Source organism: Pelophylax lessonae (assembly GCF_965119305.1).
Source record: "Pelophylax lessonae genome assembly, chromosome: 6".
Taxonomy (NCBI): Eukaryota; Metazoa; Chordata; class Amphibia; order Anura; family Ranidae; genus Pelophylax; species Pelophylax lessonae.
In genome coordinates this window covers 196,593,840-196,613,526 of record NC_138773.1, presented here as the reverse complement: position 1 = coordinate 196,613,526, position 19,687 = coordinate 196,593,840, and the positions used below count along the sequence as shown (strand labels likewise).

Genomic DNA, 19,687 nt, shown 5'->3' with positions numbered 1-19,687 from the left:
CTCCCAGTGACACGCCCCCCGCGCGCTCCCGCGAGCGCGCATCGGGGGGAATCTGTGTCGGCCGTGTCCCTTGGACACAGCCGATCACAGATCGTGGTGAATGGCCAATCACAGCGGCCATTCACCACGTGATCAAGCCGTCCAATGAGAGATGATCTCATATGTAAACATATGAGATCATCTCTCATCGCCGGCGCTCCTTCCTCACACAGAGCCTGCGTGTGAGGAAGGAGGGAGAGCTGCACAGCCGCTGGGGACACAGAAAAAAGTAATCAGGGCACCGATCACCAGTGCCCTGATTACCAGAGGTACACCAAACACACCTTCAATGCCCACAGTGCCCACCATCAGTGCCCCCCATCAGTGCCCATAGTGCTTCCAGTCAGTGCCCATCAGTGCCTGCTCACCTAGGCACTGATGAGCACTGACTGGCAGCACTATGGGCACTGAGTGTGGGCACTGATGGTGCTGCTCATCAGTGCCGCCCATCAGTGCTCATCAGTGCCACCCGCCAGTGCCCATCAGTGCCACCCGCCAGTGCCCATCAGTGCCGCCCGCCAGTGCCCATCAGTGCCGCCCGCCAGTGCCCATCAGTGCCGCCCGCCAGTGCCCATCAGTGCTGCCCGTCAGTGCCACCTCTCAGTGCCCATCAGTGCCACCTCTCAGTGCCCAGCAGTGCCACCTCTCAGTGCCCAGCAGTGCCGCCTATCAGTGCTCATCAGTGCCGCCTATCAGTGCTCATCAGTGCGGCATATTAGTACCTCCTCATCAATGCCACCTCATCAGTGCCCATAAGTGCCACCTCAGCAGTGCCCATAAGTACCACCTCATCAGTGCCCATCAGTGCAGCCTATCAGTGCCCATCAGTGCCGCCTCATCAGCGCACATCAGTGAAGGAGAAAAATGTATTTATTTTCAAAATTTACTCGCAAAAAATAAGAAAAACTTTTTTTTTTCAAAATTTTCTGTCTTTTTTCTTTTTTTTTATAAAAAATAAAAAACCCAGAGATGATTAAATGCCACCAAAAGAAAGCTCTATTTGTGTGAAAAAAATGATAACAATTTTATATGGGTACAGTGTAGCATGACCGCGCAATTGTCATTCAACGTGTGCGAGCGCTGAAAGCTAAAAATTGGTCTGGATGGGAAGGGTGTTTAAGTGCACAGAAGGCAAGTAGTTAATAATATGCAAGTGTCTCTGCGTCCGTACCTGTGTCTGTGGGATTGCGCTACTGCGCATGTGCCCCACGGACAGCCGTTGGGACTGGGGGCGGGCACCATGTCAGGGGCCCCAGAAGTAAGTCACACTGACCTGTGTAGGATGGGGAGCTCCTCGGTGTCGGAGGCCGGGTCCCGGGTGTTGGGGGTTACCCCGATAATGGTGCTCTTTAGGGAAGTTCCTCTGAGCAGGCGGCTCCGGACCAGATCCATATTCCCCGGAGAGTCTACACTCACCCGCATGCTGGAGCCGGGCAGGAGCACCCCGTCATGGGTCAGGAGAAGAGGCAGGCGCCGGGGGATCTGGATAGAGCCGCTAGAGGCCATGACCGGCCACACACACAATCCGCACACCGACCGACCAAACTCACTGACAGCTCTGAGTCCGGGCAAAGAGCAGCAAGACTACAACTACGGAGAGCGGCCGGAGACAAATCATCTCCGCCTGAGGAAACCAGCCCTGGAGCCCTGGAGTGCGACTCATTTTCAGCCCTGGAGTTTCATGCCTTAGACCGGCCCACTTTAGTTCACGACTGACTATATTAAAATAATGTAATTAAAACCTCAGAATATAAGTTTGCAATGGCTGCGGGCATGAGAAGGTGAGAGGCTAATTCACCTGGTGGAGGGATTCACTAATTGGTGTTTACAACTTGTTTTCATCACTGGATTTTCTTCAATTGGATACGGGGACACTCTTCATATCACTTTATTGGAAGCACACACATTGCTATGTGCCTTATGAACTGGATATGATTTATTGTATTTAAAGTCATCACTTTTTTATTATATTTCTGGCGCATCACATTTTGGTAGGAATGATACAGGAGAATGTGGGGCTGCACGCATGGTACGGGAGAATGCGGGGCTGCGCGCATGGTAAAGGAAAATGTGGGGCTGCGCGCATGGTACAGGAGAATGCGGGGCTGCGCGCATGGTACAGGAGAATGCGGGGCTGCGTGCATGGTTCAGGGGAATGCGGGGCTGCGCGCATGGTACAGGGGAACGCGGGGCTGCGTGCATGGTACAGGGGAATGCAGGGCTGCGGGCATGGTACAGGGGAATGCGGGGCTGCGGGCATGGTACAGGGGAATGTGGGGCTGCGGGCATGGTACAGGGGGATGCAGGGCTGCGGGCATGCTACAGGGGAATGTGGGGCTGCGGGCATGGTACAGGGGGATGCAGGGCTGCGGGCATGCTACAGGGGAATGCGGGGCTGCGGGCATGGTACAGGGGAATGTGGGGCTGTGGACATACTACAGGAGATGCAGTGCTGCGGGCATGGCACAGGAGTACCATTCCTGCAGCACTGTATCTCTTGTAGTATGCCTGCAGCCCCACATAATGGCAGGCAGTGTGGCAGTGGAGGAGTCTCACTTACCTGTTCCTGATATGTGCTGGGGAGGAAGGGGGAGCGCCTCGGTGTTGGAGGCCGGGTCCCGGGTGTTGGGGGTCACCCCCGATAATGGTCCGGTGTGAGGGCCGTTCTGAATTCGTATGTGCTGGGGCTGGGGGCGGGCACTGACCTGTGTAGGCTGGGGGAGCTCCTCTGTGTCGGAGGCCGGTTGTTGGGGGTCACCCCCGATAATGGTGCGGTGTGAGGGCCGTTGTACTGCCGATAGTTTCAGCAGCCACTGTTCTGAATTCGTATGTGCTGGGGAGGCGGAGTTCCGATCAGTTGCCTTAGATTTAAAAATGGCGCCACCCGGCGCCAACACATCATTGTGTATGCGCCGCCGCTCGGGAATAGCCGAACGTGTACGGCTTTTACCGAGCAGTGGCGCATGCGCAGTGACATGTTGGCGCCGGGTGGCGCCATTTTTAAATCTAAGGCAACTGATCGGAACTCCGCCTCCCCAGCACATACGAATTCAGAACGGTGGCTACTGAAACTATCGGCAGTACAACGGCCCTCACACCGCACCATTATCGGGGGTGACCCCCAACACCCGGCCTCCGACACCGAGGAGCTCCCCCAGCCTACACAGGTCAGTGCCCGCCCCCAGTCCCAACGGCTGTCCTGTGGCACATGCGCAGTAGCGCATTTCCACGGACACAGGGAATCTGGACGCAGGGACACTTGCCTTTTATTAATATAGATGTTTAAAGCCTGAAATGTGGCAAAAGTTTGAAAAGTTCAAGGGAGGCCTAATACTTTCGCAAGGCACTGTATGTATATATATATATATATATATATATATATATATATATATATACACACATTACCTTGGTATTTCAAAACAATCATATATGAATAGGCAAACTTTCTTGAGGACACAGCTCTAAAATTCAAATACCTGGTTGCCTGTTTTTTTATTTTTGTTTTTTCCATCTCTTTGATGGATCTGAAAACCAGGAATTGTCAAGCTCTGGTGTAAGTACAACATGTTGATTTCCAATGATCTAAGTGGTTGTTGAGATCTTGACCCCAGTAAAAAATGTATACATCCTATCACCCTAGGTTGACTGTCTTGTTTCACCTTCATCTACCTCAGTCAACCTTAGTAATAAGCTAACAAACTGCACAAGAGGTCTGAGAGGTTAACAAAGAGAGTTTACTTTGCATTGTTATGCCTAGAAGAATAGTGCAAATTGTCCCCCCAATCTGCTAGCAGATTCATTCTAATTATGCAGGCTGGCTGGTGGCATACTTACCAACATTTTAATCTTGTTCCCCAGGATACACTTAATCCCACCCACAGCTCACAAAGTCTGTGCTAGTAACTGGGTGGTTTTGCCCATATACCAGAATGGCCAACCCAAACCCTGCCTCTAATTATATGAGGACTGTCAACTCAGAGCCCCTGACCACCGTAATGAATGCTTTAAAGTCCAAAATGCAGATTGCCCCAGAAAATTCAGAACAATGGGCATCTCAGGGATAGCTGTATGCTGCCGTAGGCCACAGCTTACATTGACAATATAGAAATCAGGCCCTGTTTTTCAAAGCTAAAGAGCTGTATATACACAAACGCATAGCATTTATTTAAGGTACAACACAAAAAAAAAGTACAGTTACCTTTTTTTAAATCAATCCTTATAATCTTTGCAGTTTTCTTAGTTCCAGAACCCAGAGGTGAGGAGTATGAACTACCATGGCGCGTTGGATCTGGGCTTACTGAAGACAGTAGTGACAGTGCAGGATCTGAACCGTTAATGTGGTCACTGATCTTCCCACTTAGCTTTGTATGGGTAGGTGGAGGAGGTGGTTTTATATTAGGAACTTCATCATCTTCATCTTCTAAACGTGGTAGGTAAGATATGGCACCTTTCTCATAAAGCTCACGGTTATGAGATGGCACAACTTCCACTAACACACTTGGATGTTTCATTGCTTGTCTGAAGATTTCTTGTGCCCTAAGGTACAAGAAGGTTAAAGAACTTAATGAACATAACACTCAGTATATTCCTAGAAAATAAAAACAGGAGAGGGAAATTGTATAATGCTTATGAAGGCTCTCATTAACCAAGGTCCATCTATAGTATATCTAGTAGTAGCTGCAGGGCCAGCCTTAGGTCTTCAGGCGCCCTGTGCAAGATAATCCTGTGCCCCCCCCCCACCCCCCACCCATCATCACATCTCGCCCCCCCCTAAACTTGGCTGTATCTATTGAAAAACTATTTAAGAGTGTAATTGCTGCTAATTGACTGCAAGTGGGTGCAGAAGCAAGATAAAAACAGGGAAAAAATTAGCGCAAAAATAGTATTTACTATAAAATGATATATAAATATGTCACCCAAATCTGTTTCTGTTGTAAAAAGTGCACAGTGCAAAATTAATAATTAAATCTGCATGGCTACTACAGTATACAGATCATATACCACTACTATAATAAATAACAATTAAATATTCATAACCTCTACAATGTGCAAAAAATGAATCAACATAGCGTGATTCCATAAAATACATAGGCTTTTATTTAGGTCTGGTGAGTCAGTTTGGAGTGATTGGTGGAAGCAGCACATAGGGTGCTTTTTAGGCACACACTTTCCATTGAAGATTTGTCACCATAAATATTTGCACTTTTTTTGCACATTTTCTTGCACTTCATTGGACTTTTCTTGGAACTTTTTTATGTTCACTAATAACTTAGCCCCCCAAACATTAGAGACCCCCCCACGGAGCCCCCCCTTACATCAGAGACCCCCCCAGGGAGCCCTCCCTTACATCAGAGACCCCCCACAGAGCCTCCCTTACATCAGAGACCCTCACAGAGCCCCCCTTACATCAGAGACTCCCCACAGAGCCCCCCCTTACATCAGAGACCCTCCACAGAGCCCTCCCTTTCATCAGAGACCCCCACAGAGCCATCCTTACATCAGAGACCCCCATGGAGCCCCCCTTACATCAGAGACCCGACAGAGACCCCCCACAGAGCCCCCTCTAACATCAGAGACCCCCCACAGACCCCCCTTACATCAGAGACCCTCACAGAGCCCCCCTTACATCAGAGACTCCCCACAGAGCCCCCCTTACATCAGAGACCACCCACAGAGCCCTCCCTTACATCAGAGACCCCCACAGAGCCCCCCTTACATCATAGATCCTCACAGAGACCCCCTACAGAGCCCCCCCTTACATCAGAGACCCTCACAGAGCCCCCCTTACATCAGAGACCCTCTTACATCAGAGACCCTCACAGAGCCCCCCCTTACATCAGAGATCCCCCACAGAGTCCCCCTTACATCAGAGACCCTCAATGACCCCCCATACATCAGAGACCCCCACAGAGCCGCCCTTACATCAGAGACCCCCCACAGAGCTCCCCTTACATCAGAGACCCCCACAGAGTCCCCCTTACATTAGAATCCCCCCATGGAGCTCCCCTTACATCAGAGACCCCCACGGAGCTCCCCTTACATCAGAGACCCCCACAGAGCCGCCCTTACATCAGAGACCCCCCACAGAGCTCCCCTTACATCAGAGACCCCCACAGAGTCCCCCTTACATTAGAATCCCCCCATGGAGCTCCCCTTACATCAGAGACCCCCACGGAGCTCCCCTTACATCAGAGACCCCCACAGAATCCCCCTTATATCAGAGGCCATCAGAGCCCCCCTTACATCAGAGACCCCCACAGAGCCCCACTTACATCAGAGACCCCCCACAGAGCCCCCCTTACATCAGAGACCCCCCACAGAGCCCCCCTTACATCAGAGACCCCCCACAGAGCCCCCCTTACTTTAGAGACCCTCAGAGCCCCCCTTACATCAGAGACCCCCCACAGACCCCCCTTACATCAGAGACCCCCCAGACCCTCTTAAATCATAGACCCCCCCACAGACATCCCCTTACATCAGAGACCACCCCCACAGACCCCCCTTACATCAGAGACCCCCCAGACCCCCCTTACATCAGAGCCCCCCACAGACCCCCCCTTACATCAGAGACCCCCCAGACCCCCCTTACATCAGAGACCCCCCACAGACCCCCCTTACATCAGAGCCCCCCTTACATTTATTACATACTGGGGCAGGAGAGAGCTTTCTTACCCCAGGATGAAGGCTCAGGCTGTCTGCAGCTTTTCTTCTGTGTTAAAATTCCCGCCCACACATCCCCGGAGAGTGTGGGCGGGGCAGACCCAGGAGGAGAGGGGAGGAAGGAGGAGGAAAACCTCTCTCTCTCTCACCTCTCACCCACAGCTCAGCCCTGCAGTCCGTACTCGGAATGGAGACAGGTACCACCGCACAGCTGTCCAGGCCGCAGTGGCCGCTTACCTCCCGATGTGCGGCCTCATCATTTGCTAGCTGTGACGGCCACACGGTGCCCATGTTGCCCATGGAGCCCTGTGCGGTTGCGCAGCTCGCACACCCCAAAGGCCGGCCCTGAGTAGCTAGTTGAACTTGAGTTTCAACTTGACCTGTTCTGTAATGTTGACAACATTTCATCACTTACCAATCCACTTCTTCAGTTGTGTCAGGCAGATACCCCAGAATTTATAATCACATGTTGGGACTCCCTAATGGAATGTGAAAATTTTGATTGTTCAAGAGCAGGATGGAAGATTTGAAAGTTGTGGCTCCATCCTGTCATAGTTACATGACCCCAATGTTATTATCAGAAAGCCTGCATATGTGTTAATTCCTCAGTTTAAATGAGTGAATTGTCAAATCGCTGGGGTAGAGTTAAAACAGCATTATATGTGGGGGGGGGGGGGAAGCTGGTGACAAAGGCCCCACCTCTGTTCAGGAATGGTTTTTCCATTTGCATGTGGATGGCTTCTTTCACTCCACAAACAAAAATGTGCACTTCAAAAGAAAACGAAAATGTACTTCACTGTCCTCAAAAATGTCCATTTTATTTATTTTCAGGAAGACTGCAGAGTCTTGGCCTGAAGAATGTTCCCCCTATGTTGGGCTATTTATTAGTTGAGAGGTTGTTTTGTCTCCCAGACTTATAAGTCTTTGCTTTGCACCATGCAATGCATACAGTATACCAAGTTACAAGGTAACATGGCACTTGTATTTCTGCATGTGTTTTGCTGGGAGCTTTGTTTGTAAACCTAGGTACACACACACACACACAAAAAGAAAAAATAACTATCTATACCAGTTATTTTGGAAACCTATGACACAATGCCACTGAACACTTTCCACAATATAATACTTACTGTGTAAAAGACCTATCAGCAAGTTCCACACTGTTAATTTTCACAATGCATTCATTTTCTTGGAAAAGGCCCTCTCGTTTAGTCCTGCTGTTCTCTTCAATTCCACGAATGTAAAGTCCCAAAGCACTAAACGGCAAAGTAAGAGTAGGTTATGTATCTGTTAATACTATAGGAGTTATAAATATTGTTGGAAACAGGAATTCCACAGTTTTTTCAGAAGCAGTTACTCTACAAATATTAAAAATTAAATGGATCTTTAAAGTATATACTTAGATTTTATTTATTTTATATATCTTTTTGATATATTCTTTATGTCATACACTTTAAATGTAGAGTCAAAAAGATAAGTTAAATAGAAGAATTTATCACCACTTATAACGCCTATAACCACTTCAGCTTGGAAGGTTTTATCCCCTTAACGACCAGGCCATTTTTTGCGATTCGACACTGCGTTACTTTAACTAACAATTGCGCAGTCGTGCAATGCTGTACCCAAATACAATGTATGTCCTTTTTTTACGACAACTAGAGCTTTCTCTTGGTGGTATTTGATCACCTCTGCGGTTTTTAGATTTGAAATTTTGAAAAAAAACACAATATTTTTTACTTTCTGCTATAAAAATTCACAATACAAAAAAATTAAAAATCAATTTTTTTTTTTATCAGTTTAGGTTAATTTATATTCTGCTACATATTTTTGGTAATAAAAATCCCAAAAAGCGTACATTATTTGGTTTTCACAGAAGTTATATCGTTTAGAAACTATGGGATAGATTTTTGGACTTTTTATTTATTTTTTTGTATTTATTAGTAATGGCGGTGATCATCAATTTTTATCGGGACTGCAAAATTGTGGCGGACAAATCTGACACTAAGTGACACTTTTTGGGGACCAGTGACATTAATACAGTATTAAGTGCTAAATAATATGCACTGTTAATGTATAAATGACACTGGCAGGGAAGGCGCTAATACTGGGGGTGATCAAGGGGTTATGTGTGAGCCTAATTGTGCTTACTAAAGCTGGACACACACTATACAACTTTTGTTGGTAGATTTCCTTTAGATTTACCTTCAACTATGTAGTGAATGGGCCTACCTGGTTGCATACAAATTGTAAGTGTTTAGGTTTGACCTCATATTATATGGTTTTGGTAAATCTAAAGGAAAAAAAATCTAAAGAAAATTGTATAGTGTGTATCCAGCTTAACTGTGGGGCTGGGGGGGGGGGGGGAGGCTGTGTGAAAGGCACACGAAGATCAGTGTTTCAGCTTGGCTGAAACACACAATCTCACTGTGCCTGACAGGAGAGCCATCTGCTTTGTTTACATAGGCAGGCGGCTCTCCTGTCAGTTTCCCCCAAGATCACGGGAGGCCGGCGGTGATGGAGCCCGTTCCTCCCACGATCTGGCTCCCGCTGTGTCTAATATAGGATACTCTCTTTAGAGAATAGCTAAAACTCCCCCCACATTCAATGTTGAAATAAAGATATCATACATTCATGTACCAAAAGAGATGAGTCATTAAAAATCACTTTGATTTTTCTTTTTTCTCATATTTTATACTATGAGATAATGCACTTGTTCAAGAATGAGTAGGAATATTATGCATAGCCTTGTGCACACAAGCAGCTGTAATGAAATAACATATTTTATGTAGAGTCAACTTCTATTTTAGATTTTATTTCTACTTTGAGTGCACAAAGCTTACAGCTAATTTCCTAGCAAACTTAGTTAAGAACGTACTATGCACAGGTGACTTGCACCATTATATTTTCATGTCATTTCAGGTTATTTCACCAAAGAACACACTGACTGCTTGTCATTTGCACAGACAATGTAAGCCAGCCCATAACATTTATTTGAACAGTATAAGTATACGTATGGATCAGTGGGTCGGAGAGACAATATTAAGTCGTTTACACATGATGTCCTTTTTGACGTGAAAAGCTTCCAATTATGCCCTATGTTATAGAAATGATTATCCCCGAGTCTGCGTAAGGTTAATTACTGGTGGAAAAAACATAGGTTAAACTTGAAATTCTAAGGCAAGTAAAAAATGTTTTGACTATGCCCTGTCTACCAAAGCACTTACTTACTGCAAGGAATGGAAGAAGAAAATAAGCCATTAGAAGTTATCAATGCATTACATGGTATGCTGCCTAAGTAGATGATTAGTCTACTTGAAAATAATTTTGTGTTCCATGAATCATGGGGGAAATATCACCAATAATAAAATTATATCTTCTAATGGAGAGTCAGGTGAAGCATTAATGAATACACAAAATAAGTTGGTGGCTTATATAGTTATAGAAGGTTATACTCAACAGAAATGTCAGATGTGACACAAGAATGTTGGGAAATTAAATCCACCAATAATTTTATGCTATGAGAAAGAGTAATACACCGTTATCTGAAAAATAAATAAAATAATATATATATATATATATACACACATACATACATACATACATACATACACACACAACGGGTAAAATAAGTATTGAATATGCAAACTATAGTATATTTAATACTTTTTTACAAAATACTTTGTTGGTAATGACACCTTTAAAACGCCTCCTGTATGGAGAGACTAGTTGCATGCATTGCTCAAGTGCCCCCCTCCTCCCCACCCCAAAGCACCTTGTTCCCATGTTTATGGGGACAAGAGTCTCTTCAACACAACACCCCCACAACCACAGCCCAGGGTTGTGGGAAGGAGACCTCCCCCCCCCCACCCCAATGTTAAGGGCATGTGGCCTGGTATGGTTCAGGAGGGTGGCGGTCTGGTGTGGATTTTGGGGGGACCCCACGCGGTTTTGTTTTTTTTTTAATTTTTTTAAATAGCCAGGTGCAGACAATTGCAACCGAGAGTCAATTTAAGTGTGATTTGATGTTTTTTTTTTTTTTTATCTTTAGAAATGGCAATTTTGCTGCAGCATGTTCTATGCATGCTGTTCTATACATGCTACAGATGGAGCACTTTACAGGCAGATCAACGGGACTCCTCAGACACTATATTTAAATAAATGTTTCATTTTTATTGTTTCACTTAGGCTACATTCACACCTGAGCGTAGCGTTTTTCGCGCGTTTTTTACCGCGATTTTACCGCGATTTTTGTGGCGTTTTTACCGCGATTTTACCGCGATTTTTACCGCGATTTTTGTGCAGGCGTTTTTAGATTCAATAGAGATCAATGGAAAACGCCTGTAATCTGCCCAAAAAGAAGCTCATGTACTTTTTTGAGCGTTGGGCGTTTTGTATACAGCTTCAAAACGCTCAGATGTGAACAGGGGCCATTGAAATGAATAGGATTTGTCTTGTTGGGCGTTTTGAGAGCTGATCCTAGAGCAGAAAAACGCCCCAAAAACGCCCCAAAACGCCTACATGTGAACGGAGCCTTAAGGCATTATCAAAATCACTGCTCCTTTAAAAACGATTGTTTTAAAAAAACAAAATTGCATTGATAAATGTTCGCCAGGGCAGTACATGGCTGTGCCAATGTGTTGTGTAGTAGTGCATTGTGAAATACTTCTGTAAGCTGCATTTAAAGTACTTTAAAGTTCGCTGCTGCGACCATAGGGGAATCATCATCACTATTGGATGGATGGGGGGGCGTGATAATAAAGCAGTGTTCCAGCTGCGGAAAAAATAAAAATTAAAAGTCAGCAGCTACAAATACTGTAGCTGCGGACTTATAATATATAGACACTTACCTGTCCAGAGAGCCTGCAATGTCAGCACCCCAGCTGATTTTCGGGTTTGCTGCTACAATACAAAATACATGAAATCACTTCCGGATTTTTATTCTGTCGTAGGGGAATTTTCGTACTTTAGTAACCTATTCGTTTTCGATATGGAGACTAGCATGCAAAAAGAGAAAACAAATGACCATTCGTCCGATAATCTCATCGTGTGTACTAGGCTTTAGTCTCTGACATACAAGATTTATCGGTATTTACCCAAAGCATTAGGGCCAGTGGGTCTCACAACTTTAAAGCAGACCCTGCTAACCGCTATAGGAATGTAGAAACTTTCCTTGCACCAAAATTCTGGCACATGGTAAAAAATTAGCAGTCTGTTAACCCTTTTATTAAATAAGGATGTCAGACAACATGATAGGTGTTCTTCAAGCCTGGTTAGTGAGACAATAAATCAATGGAGCATAGAAAAACATATTGACTCAATCAATTGGTTGGTTTATTCTTTTTTATCATGTAACTCACCGTCCACTAAGGGAGGAATAGAAAGGCACAACATGTATTCCCAAAGGTCCTCTGTCCCCTGAAATCTCTACCTTTCTTGTCAACTCACTGTAGAAAAAAAAATGAAAAACATAGGTTTTGTTGAGGCAAGAGCAGTTTAAAGTAGCTATTACAAAATCTGAGTGGCATTTAGTGCATTTTTTGAGGCTAATGGTATTACTTGACAGTTCATTGCAGCAAAACTAATAGATCTCATTGAGCAAAGGGATTGAAATGAAAATTTCTATATAATGGAGAAGCTGGCATGCTTGACCAACTTTTGATCACCATTCACAGAAGCATTTGATGGAGGGTTTCATTATTTACCTCTTCACTGCTGGAAAGGGCAGCAACCTTTTGCAGTGAAAAGAGGTTATGTCAATTTTCTTGTGTGCTCAGGAACTGCTATTAATGGCTCTTAATTCTGAAGCCTTATTACAGCCTCTCACCTGCTTGAGCCGCAGCAACAGCTGCACATGCACGCTTGGTCAGATGCATTAGACGGCATGAGTGCAAAATGTTACTCCTTTTCATTAAGTATAGCATGCAGGAAAAAAAAAAAATATAAACTAAGATGTAATGTAAACTGAAAAAAAAAAACAAGCTTAAAGTGATTCTAAAGGAATTTTTTTTTTTTTTTAATACCAAACATGTTATGCTTTCCTGCTCTGTGCAATGTTTTTTTTTTGTGCAGCTTCTTATTGGGTCCCCTGCTGGCAGTCCTGGCTCCTTCCCCTGCCAGGTGACCCCAAACGCAAGCATCTTGCTAGGTGGCCCTTGAGCAGGCTCATTGCCAAGCTGCACGCTCTTTTCTCATTGGTTGACTGGCTGTGATTGACAGCAGCAAAAGCCAATAGCTCCTGTTGCTGTGTAAGCCAATGAGCAGAGAGAGACCCAGGAGAGCCCCTGCTTTCATGCACATTCTTGTATCGAATTGAGGCTCAGATAAGTATGGGGGGGGACTGGGGGGCTGCTCCCAGATGTTTTTTTTTTTACCTTAATGCATAGAATGCATTAAGGAAAAAAAAAAAAAAAAACTTGAGCTTTTAGAACCACTACATATTAGACAAATCTCTGCTAGTTAGTACTGTGGAATATGTTCCTGTTAGATAAACTATAATATGATAATAAGAAAAGTGATGCATAGAGGGATACTTCTGTAAAAGCAGGGCAACCAGCAACTAATGACTTTAATGTATTCAGCTACACAAAATTCAAAGCTTACATAATTGAACTAGTACTTGATCATTTTTGTTATCAGACCACAAATACTCATTATTACACACAGGATAAGTTTTTATATAGCCTAAAATGAATGATACATAATTCCACAGTTCACCCCATCATAGATAATTTCTAGAAACAATTGTCCCCGCTATTCTGAACGGGTCAGCTGTGTGCAAATATACTTGAATGACTGGCACGTATTCCTACTTTTCCAAAATTTCAGAAAGAAATCCTAGGATGTTAAACTAGTAGTGATGGCTTGATGACTTCCTGTCATCATGAACATGTGTCAATTCAATGAGGAAATCTAAAGTTCACATATGTCACTAGAACTGGAGGTGAGGGGTAATCTCTCAGAGGGGATACTTGTCCCAGTGACAACTGTGAAACTAGGATAGATAAATTAATAAACATGTACAGACCAATCTAAAGCTTGGCCATGCTGAGAAGATGAGTTTACAGTAAAAGAAATGTGGCGCAGAGATAGAAAAACCTAAGAGTGTCTGTTAGCACAAGGTAGGTGGAAGTCACGTTATTTAATAGACATACCATATATTTTGCAAAAAAGTAATTTTTCTTCATAAATGTTTGCCAAAATTTATACTCCTACATAGCTTTGATAGAAATAATCCAAATCCGTGTATATTATTTTGTCAGTGTGAAAGAATCAACAAGCTATGGCATCAATCATTGAAAATTGATCACACCTTATGTACTTATGGCCTATCTCATTTCTTGAGGCCCTAGCATACCAGGATAGTAAAAATACTCCCCAAGTGACCCCTTTTTTGGAAAGTAGACATGCCAAAGTGAGAGGCATGGTGAGTTTTTGAAGTTGTGATTTTTCCCACAATTCTTTATAAAAAAATCAAGATTTTCTTTTCACAAAATTGTCATATTAACAAGTTATTTCTCTCACTCAGCATAGGCATACTTGCAACTACACCCCAAAACACATTCTGCTACTTTGAGACATTTTCACAGTCTAGCCACATAGTGAGACCCAACATGCAAGGAGCACCTTTAGGTGTTCTAGGGACATAAATTGCATATCTAAATTTATTTACTACTGATTACACTTCTGAAGGCCTTGGAGAACCAGGACAATGGAATTACCCGCAAAATGACCCAATTTTAAAAAGCAAACATCCTAATGTATATTTTATGAGACATAATGAGTCTTTCCCACAATTTTTTGGAAAATATAGAAAGAAAATGAAAAATGGGATTTTTGACTTATCGTAAAATATATTTCTCTGCGTTCATTGACATACACAGCTCTTTAGGATTCTTGACCATTGGGTTATACTGCCCCCTACAGGAGTAGGACACTAGGTAGAAAAAATAACTTAACTATGCCTATAGGTAGTCCCAGGTGGTATACTAGCTATACTAATCTCTCTGCTATAGGTCCTCAGTTTTGTTACAAGCAGTGTCAGAAGTATTACAACTCCATAGAGGGGTGGGTGGTGCGCCCCTCAATGAACACAGGGAAATGGATTTTATGGTATGTCACAGCTCTTTAAGATTCCTGACCATTGGGACGTCCAAAACCAGTGCCAAAAATGAGGGGTGGGACAACAAAAAATCCCAAGGCTGAACATTAGCCAACCATGTGACAGGAGCTCAACAATCCCTTATGTAGCTTAAGGTTTAACCACCTCTCCTCTAATCTCATTGTGTGGCCATGTGTCCTCTTACACTCCTTGAGACTAAATTGTTTTTTTTTTACCTACACTGAGATCACCATTGAGGTATTTGTAAATTGCTATCATGTCCCCTCTCAGGCATCTCTTCTCCAGGGAGAATAAATCAAGTGCTTGCAAAGGCTCCTCATAATTAAGACCCTCCAATCCCCTAATCAGTTTAGTTGCCCTTCTCTAGTTCCAGCACATCCTTTCTGAGGGCTGGCGACCAGAACTGGACAGAGTACTCCAGATGTGGCCGTACCATGGTTTTTAGAAAGTGGCAGGATTATAGCTTTATCTTTGGAATAAATCCCCTTCCTTATGCATGCTATTATTCTGCCAGCTTTGGCAGCTGCAGCTTGACATTTCATGCTATTGCTTAGTCTATCCTACACTAAGACTCCCAGATCTTTCTCCATTTTTGACTCCCTCAGAGGTTCCCCCACAAAGCATTTTTGCATCCATGTTTTTAGTCCCCAAGTGCAATACCTTACATTTCCCCACAATAAACCTCATTTGCCATGTAGTTGCCCACTCTATTCTGTAAGATTTCTATATCTTGATGAGAAGTTATTGCCCTGCTTATTTTTGTGTCATCTGCAAAAACTGAGATTGAGTGAATGATCCCGTCCTCGATGGTATTTATGAATAAATTGAACAAAACTGGTCCCAGGACTGAGCCTTGGGTGACACCAATTACCACTCCAGACCAGTCTGAGTACGCGCTATTCATCACCACCCTTTGGACATGCCCCTGTAACCAGTTTTCTAACCAAGAACAAACCTTGTGGTCGATGCCTGCAGACCTTAGTTTGTAGATTAAGCGTTTGTGGGGAACAACTGTATTGAATGTCTTAGCAAAATCCAGATATACCACATCCACAGGTCTCCCCCTATCTAGCTCACAACTCACCTCCTCGTAAAATGTAAACAGATTGGTTTGACAAGAACATCCTTTTGTAAACCTGTGCTGATTACTACTGATGATACTGTTGTCTTTTGCAAATTTTTGGATATAGTTCCTTATCATCCCTTACAGTAATTTACATACTATTGACGTCAGGCTTAACGGCCTATAGTTTCCCGGGATATGCTTCCGCCCTTTTTTGATAATTGGTACTTGAATCATTCGAACCACATCCAGGGCATGCAACACAATTTCCTCAGGATATTTGGGCCTGGGACACAGGGAAGACAACACAATGTCTTCATTCAAATGGAAATCAGAGACTACTTTAGGAAGTAACAACAGACATGGGCGAAGAACCACCTTATCTTTGTGGACCACCAAGTAAGGGGTACGACAAGATAACACTGCCAGTTCCGACACCCTGCGAGCCACCAAAAAAGGCCACCTTCTGGGACAGCGTAAGCAGGGGAATCTCCTGAATATTTTCAAAGGGAGGTTTTTGGAGAGTTGAAAGCACCAAGTTGAGATCCCAGGGTGGTAGAGGAGACCTCATAAGTGGAGTCAGATGTCAAACACCTTGAATAAAGGTACGCACCAGGGAGTGCATGGCCAGGGGTCATTGAAAGAAGACCGCCAGGACTGACACTTGGCTCTGATGGTACTCAAGGCCAATTTGGGGGGTTGCGCAGAAATTGGCCTTGAGTTGAAGGAAGGTCAAGTCCCAAACCACCGAAAAAGAGCGAGGGTGAACTCCCATCAAGTCACACCATAAAATGTATGCTTACCACGTACGATGGTAGATCTTCCTAGAGGTAGACTTCCTAGCCTTCAGCAGCATCAGAATCAAACCTCTTTCCTTCAGTACCTGGCTTTCAACAGCCAAGCCATAAAAGCCAGTACCTGCAAAGCAGAATGGAAGATTGGTCCTTGGGACAGCAGATCCTCCCTAAAAGGCAGACTCCAAGGGATGTCGGCGACCAGCCACACCAGGCCGGCGTACCAAAACTGGCAAGGCCAGTTCGGGACCACAAGAATGGCAAGAATTTCCTTCTGCCTCCATTCTGCACAAGAGCCTTGGCAGAAGCTTGAGAGGAGGGAAAGCGTAGAGCAGACAGGGCCACCAGAGAGTCTGTGGCATCTGCCAGAGGATCCCATGATTGTGCCACAAACCTCAGAACTTTTCTGTTGAGCCAGGATGCCAACAGATCCATATCAGGGGTGCCCCACCCGAGACATATCTGATGAAACACATTTGGGTGAAGGGACCCTTGGTCCAATGCCTGCCGACTGAGATAATCTGCCTTCCAGTTTTCCACTCCTGGAATGTGCACAGCAGAGAGGGCCAGAACAAAGCATTCTGTCCACTGTAGATTGCCAGCTGACTCTAGAGCTGCTAACACACTTCTTGTTCTGCCCTGGCGATTGACATAAGCCACCGCTGTGGCGTTGTCCGACTGAATCCACACTGGAAGCCCCCGAGACGATCCGTCCAGTGATCCAGGCACAGCTTGATTGCCCAGATTTCCAGAACATTTATCGGAAGTCTGAACTTTTCCAGTGTCCAAACACCCCTAGCAGAGCTCTGACCCAGGACACCTCTCCAGCCGGACAGCCTGGCATTCGTGGTGACCACTGTCCAATACAAGGGGAGAAACAATTTGCCCTGGTGAAGAGCCATAAAGTGAGGCCACCAGACGATAGATCCTTTATTTTCCCGGGTCAGCCAGATCTGATTGTTAGGAGACTTTGGACACTTGTCCCATTTGACCAAGATTTCCCTTTGCAGGGACGCCGCAAATAACCGTGCAAATGGAACCGCCGAAAGGGTAGATACTATCAGGCCCAGCACCCGCAGGCAAGTCTGGAGGGATGACCATCTGCTGGACAGCAGGAAATAAATTGCAGCATGCAACTTCTGGAGTTTGCCTAGAGGAAGGAACCCTCTGGCTAGAGCAGAGTCCAGAGTAAGACCCAGATAATTCAATTTTCTGGATGGAATCAGAGCAGACTTCTGGTAATTCAGAAGCCAGCTGAACTCCCTCAGGGTCTTTATAGTGATCTCCACGTCGTCCATCAGAACCGCAGAGGACTCCTCTCACAAGAGGAAGTTGTCCAGGTAACCCAGTAGTGCAATTCCCCACTGATGTAGAAAAAGCTAGAACCAGAGCCAACATTTTTGTGAAGACCCGAGGGGCGGAGGTGAGACCAAAGGGTAACAAAACAAACTGATAATGTTCCTCTCCTACAGCAAAGCGGAGGAAGCGCTGGTGATGGCCACAAATTGGAATGTGCAAGTAAGCATGCTTGATGTCAATAGAGGCAAGAAAATCCCCCTGATGTAAGGCTGCCTCTACTGTGCGAATAGACTCCATTCTGAACTTCTGTACCCGCACAAAGCAGTTCAGGGACTTGGACACACCTTGCCCTCTTTCTTTGGGACAGTAAACAGGTTTAAATAAAACCTCTGAGACGGTTTATAGACAAGAACTAGGACAATCAGACCCTGAAGCAGCAGGTCTTGTATTGACCCAAAGAGAGCTTGCAAATGGTCCGGCACTGTTTGCAAGCTCACATTGGAAGGAAAGAACCTTTCTGGAGGGTATGAACAAAACTTGGATCTTGTAGCCAGACCAGATTACTTTGTGGAGCCATTTGTCTTGCACAGAGGAGGTCCACGAGCCCAGAAACCAGTGAAAATGTCCCCCCACCCCAGGCATGGGTGAGGGCGCACCTTCATGCTGAAGGAGTCTAGTCCAGGGGTCTAGAAAATCCTGCTCTCGGCTTACTAGACCAGAGACGCTTGGTTTTGAACCCTTGTCGGGAGGACCCTGAGGGACGAAAAAACTTTTTGTGAGCCGAGAAGGATGGGCCATGTCTGAGATGAGGTTCCTTACCCTAACCAGCCTGCGGAAAAAAAGTACTCTTCTCCCCTGTGAGACTCTTAATGAGTTCATGCAGGGTAACCCCAAACAGGCGATCTCCCTGAAAAGGTAAATCAGTCAAAGCTTTTTTAGAGGTCTGATCCGCAGACCAACACTTAAGCCACAAAACGCACACAAGTACCACTGCTGAAACAGAATGCCTAGAAACCAGGGAAGCCGCATCCAAAGAAGCATCACAGAAAAACTGCAGCCCCTGGACCAACTGGTCCGTCAGTTCAACAAAGGCAGGGGGAAAGCTGCCCTCCTGTTCATGGTGCAAATGTTTAGCCCACTCCATCAGAGTTTGCGACACCAGGACAATGGTGAACACTGGCCTAAGGGCTGAACCCACAACAGTGAAAATATAGCGGGCCACAGCTTCTGCTTTTCTGTCAGCCGCATCCTTAAAGTCTGGCAATTCCTCAACCAGTATCATGGTCGCCCTATTCAATCTGGAAACTGGGGGGTCCACCACCAGTGGAACAGTCCACTTTTTAAAGAGGGATTTCTCAAAGGGGTACCTCATCGCAAAGCATTTAGGAACCACTCTTTTGCGACAAATCTGTCATAATAGGAGGGAAAAGGAAATGCTGCTCTAGGTGGCTCGTTAGTGACAAAGGGGAAAGCCACCTCCGCCACAGCTTTAGCTGCATTCTTCATTTTTAAAGTTTCATGCACAGAAACAAATCAGTGCGTCCACCAGCACCATTTTGAGTGCTGCTACAGTGGAGGAATCATCCTAACTATCAGAGAAATCAGGTCGCATGGCCGAAGACCCCACAGGGTGGGCCACGGCTACGGCAGCCGAATAAGATTCAGGATCTGAGGAGACTGATGAGGCAGGGGAAGGCAGGGGGAGTGATTTTT

General features: G+C 45.2%; 1 protein-coding gene across 3 annotated transcripts in view; it reads right to left on the bottom strand.

The window, feature by feature from the left end:
• PARD3B (par-3 family cell polarity regulator beta) overlaps positions 1–19,687 on the bottom strand; it is a 2,025,707-nt gene that overhangs the window by 1,442,393 nt on the left and 563,627 nt on the right. For all 3 annotated transcript variants that reach the window (XM_082260765.1, XM_082260766.1, XM_082260767.1), the window contains exons 6-8: positions 12,057–12,143; positions 7,830–7,955; positions 4,238–4,575 (exon numbers count right to left, since the gene is read on the bottom strand). In XM_082260765.1, the coding sequence (XP_082116891.1) occupies positions 4,238–4,575; positions 7,830–7,955; positions 12,057–12,143 (551 nt within the window). The remainder of the gene's footprint in view (positions 1–4,237; positions 4,576–7,829; positions 7,956–12,056; positions 12,144–19,687) is intronic.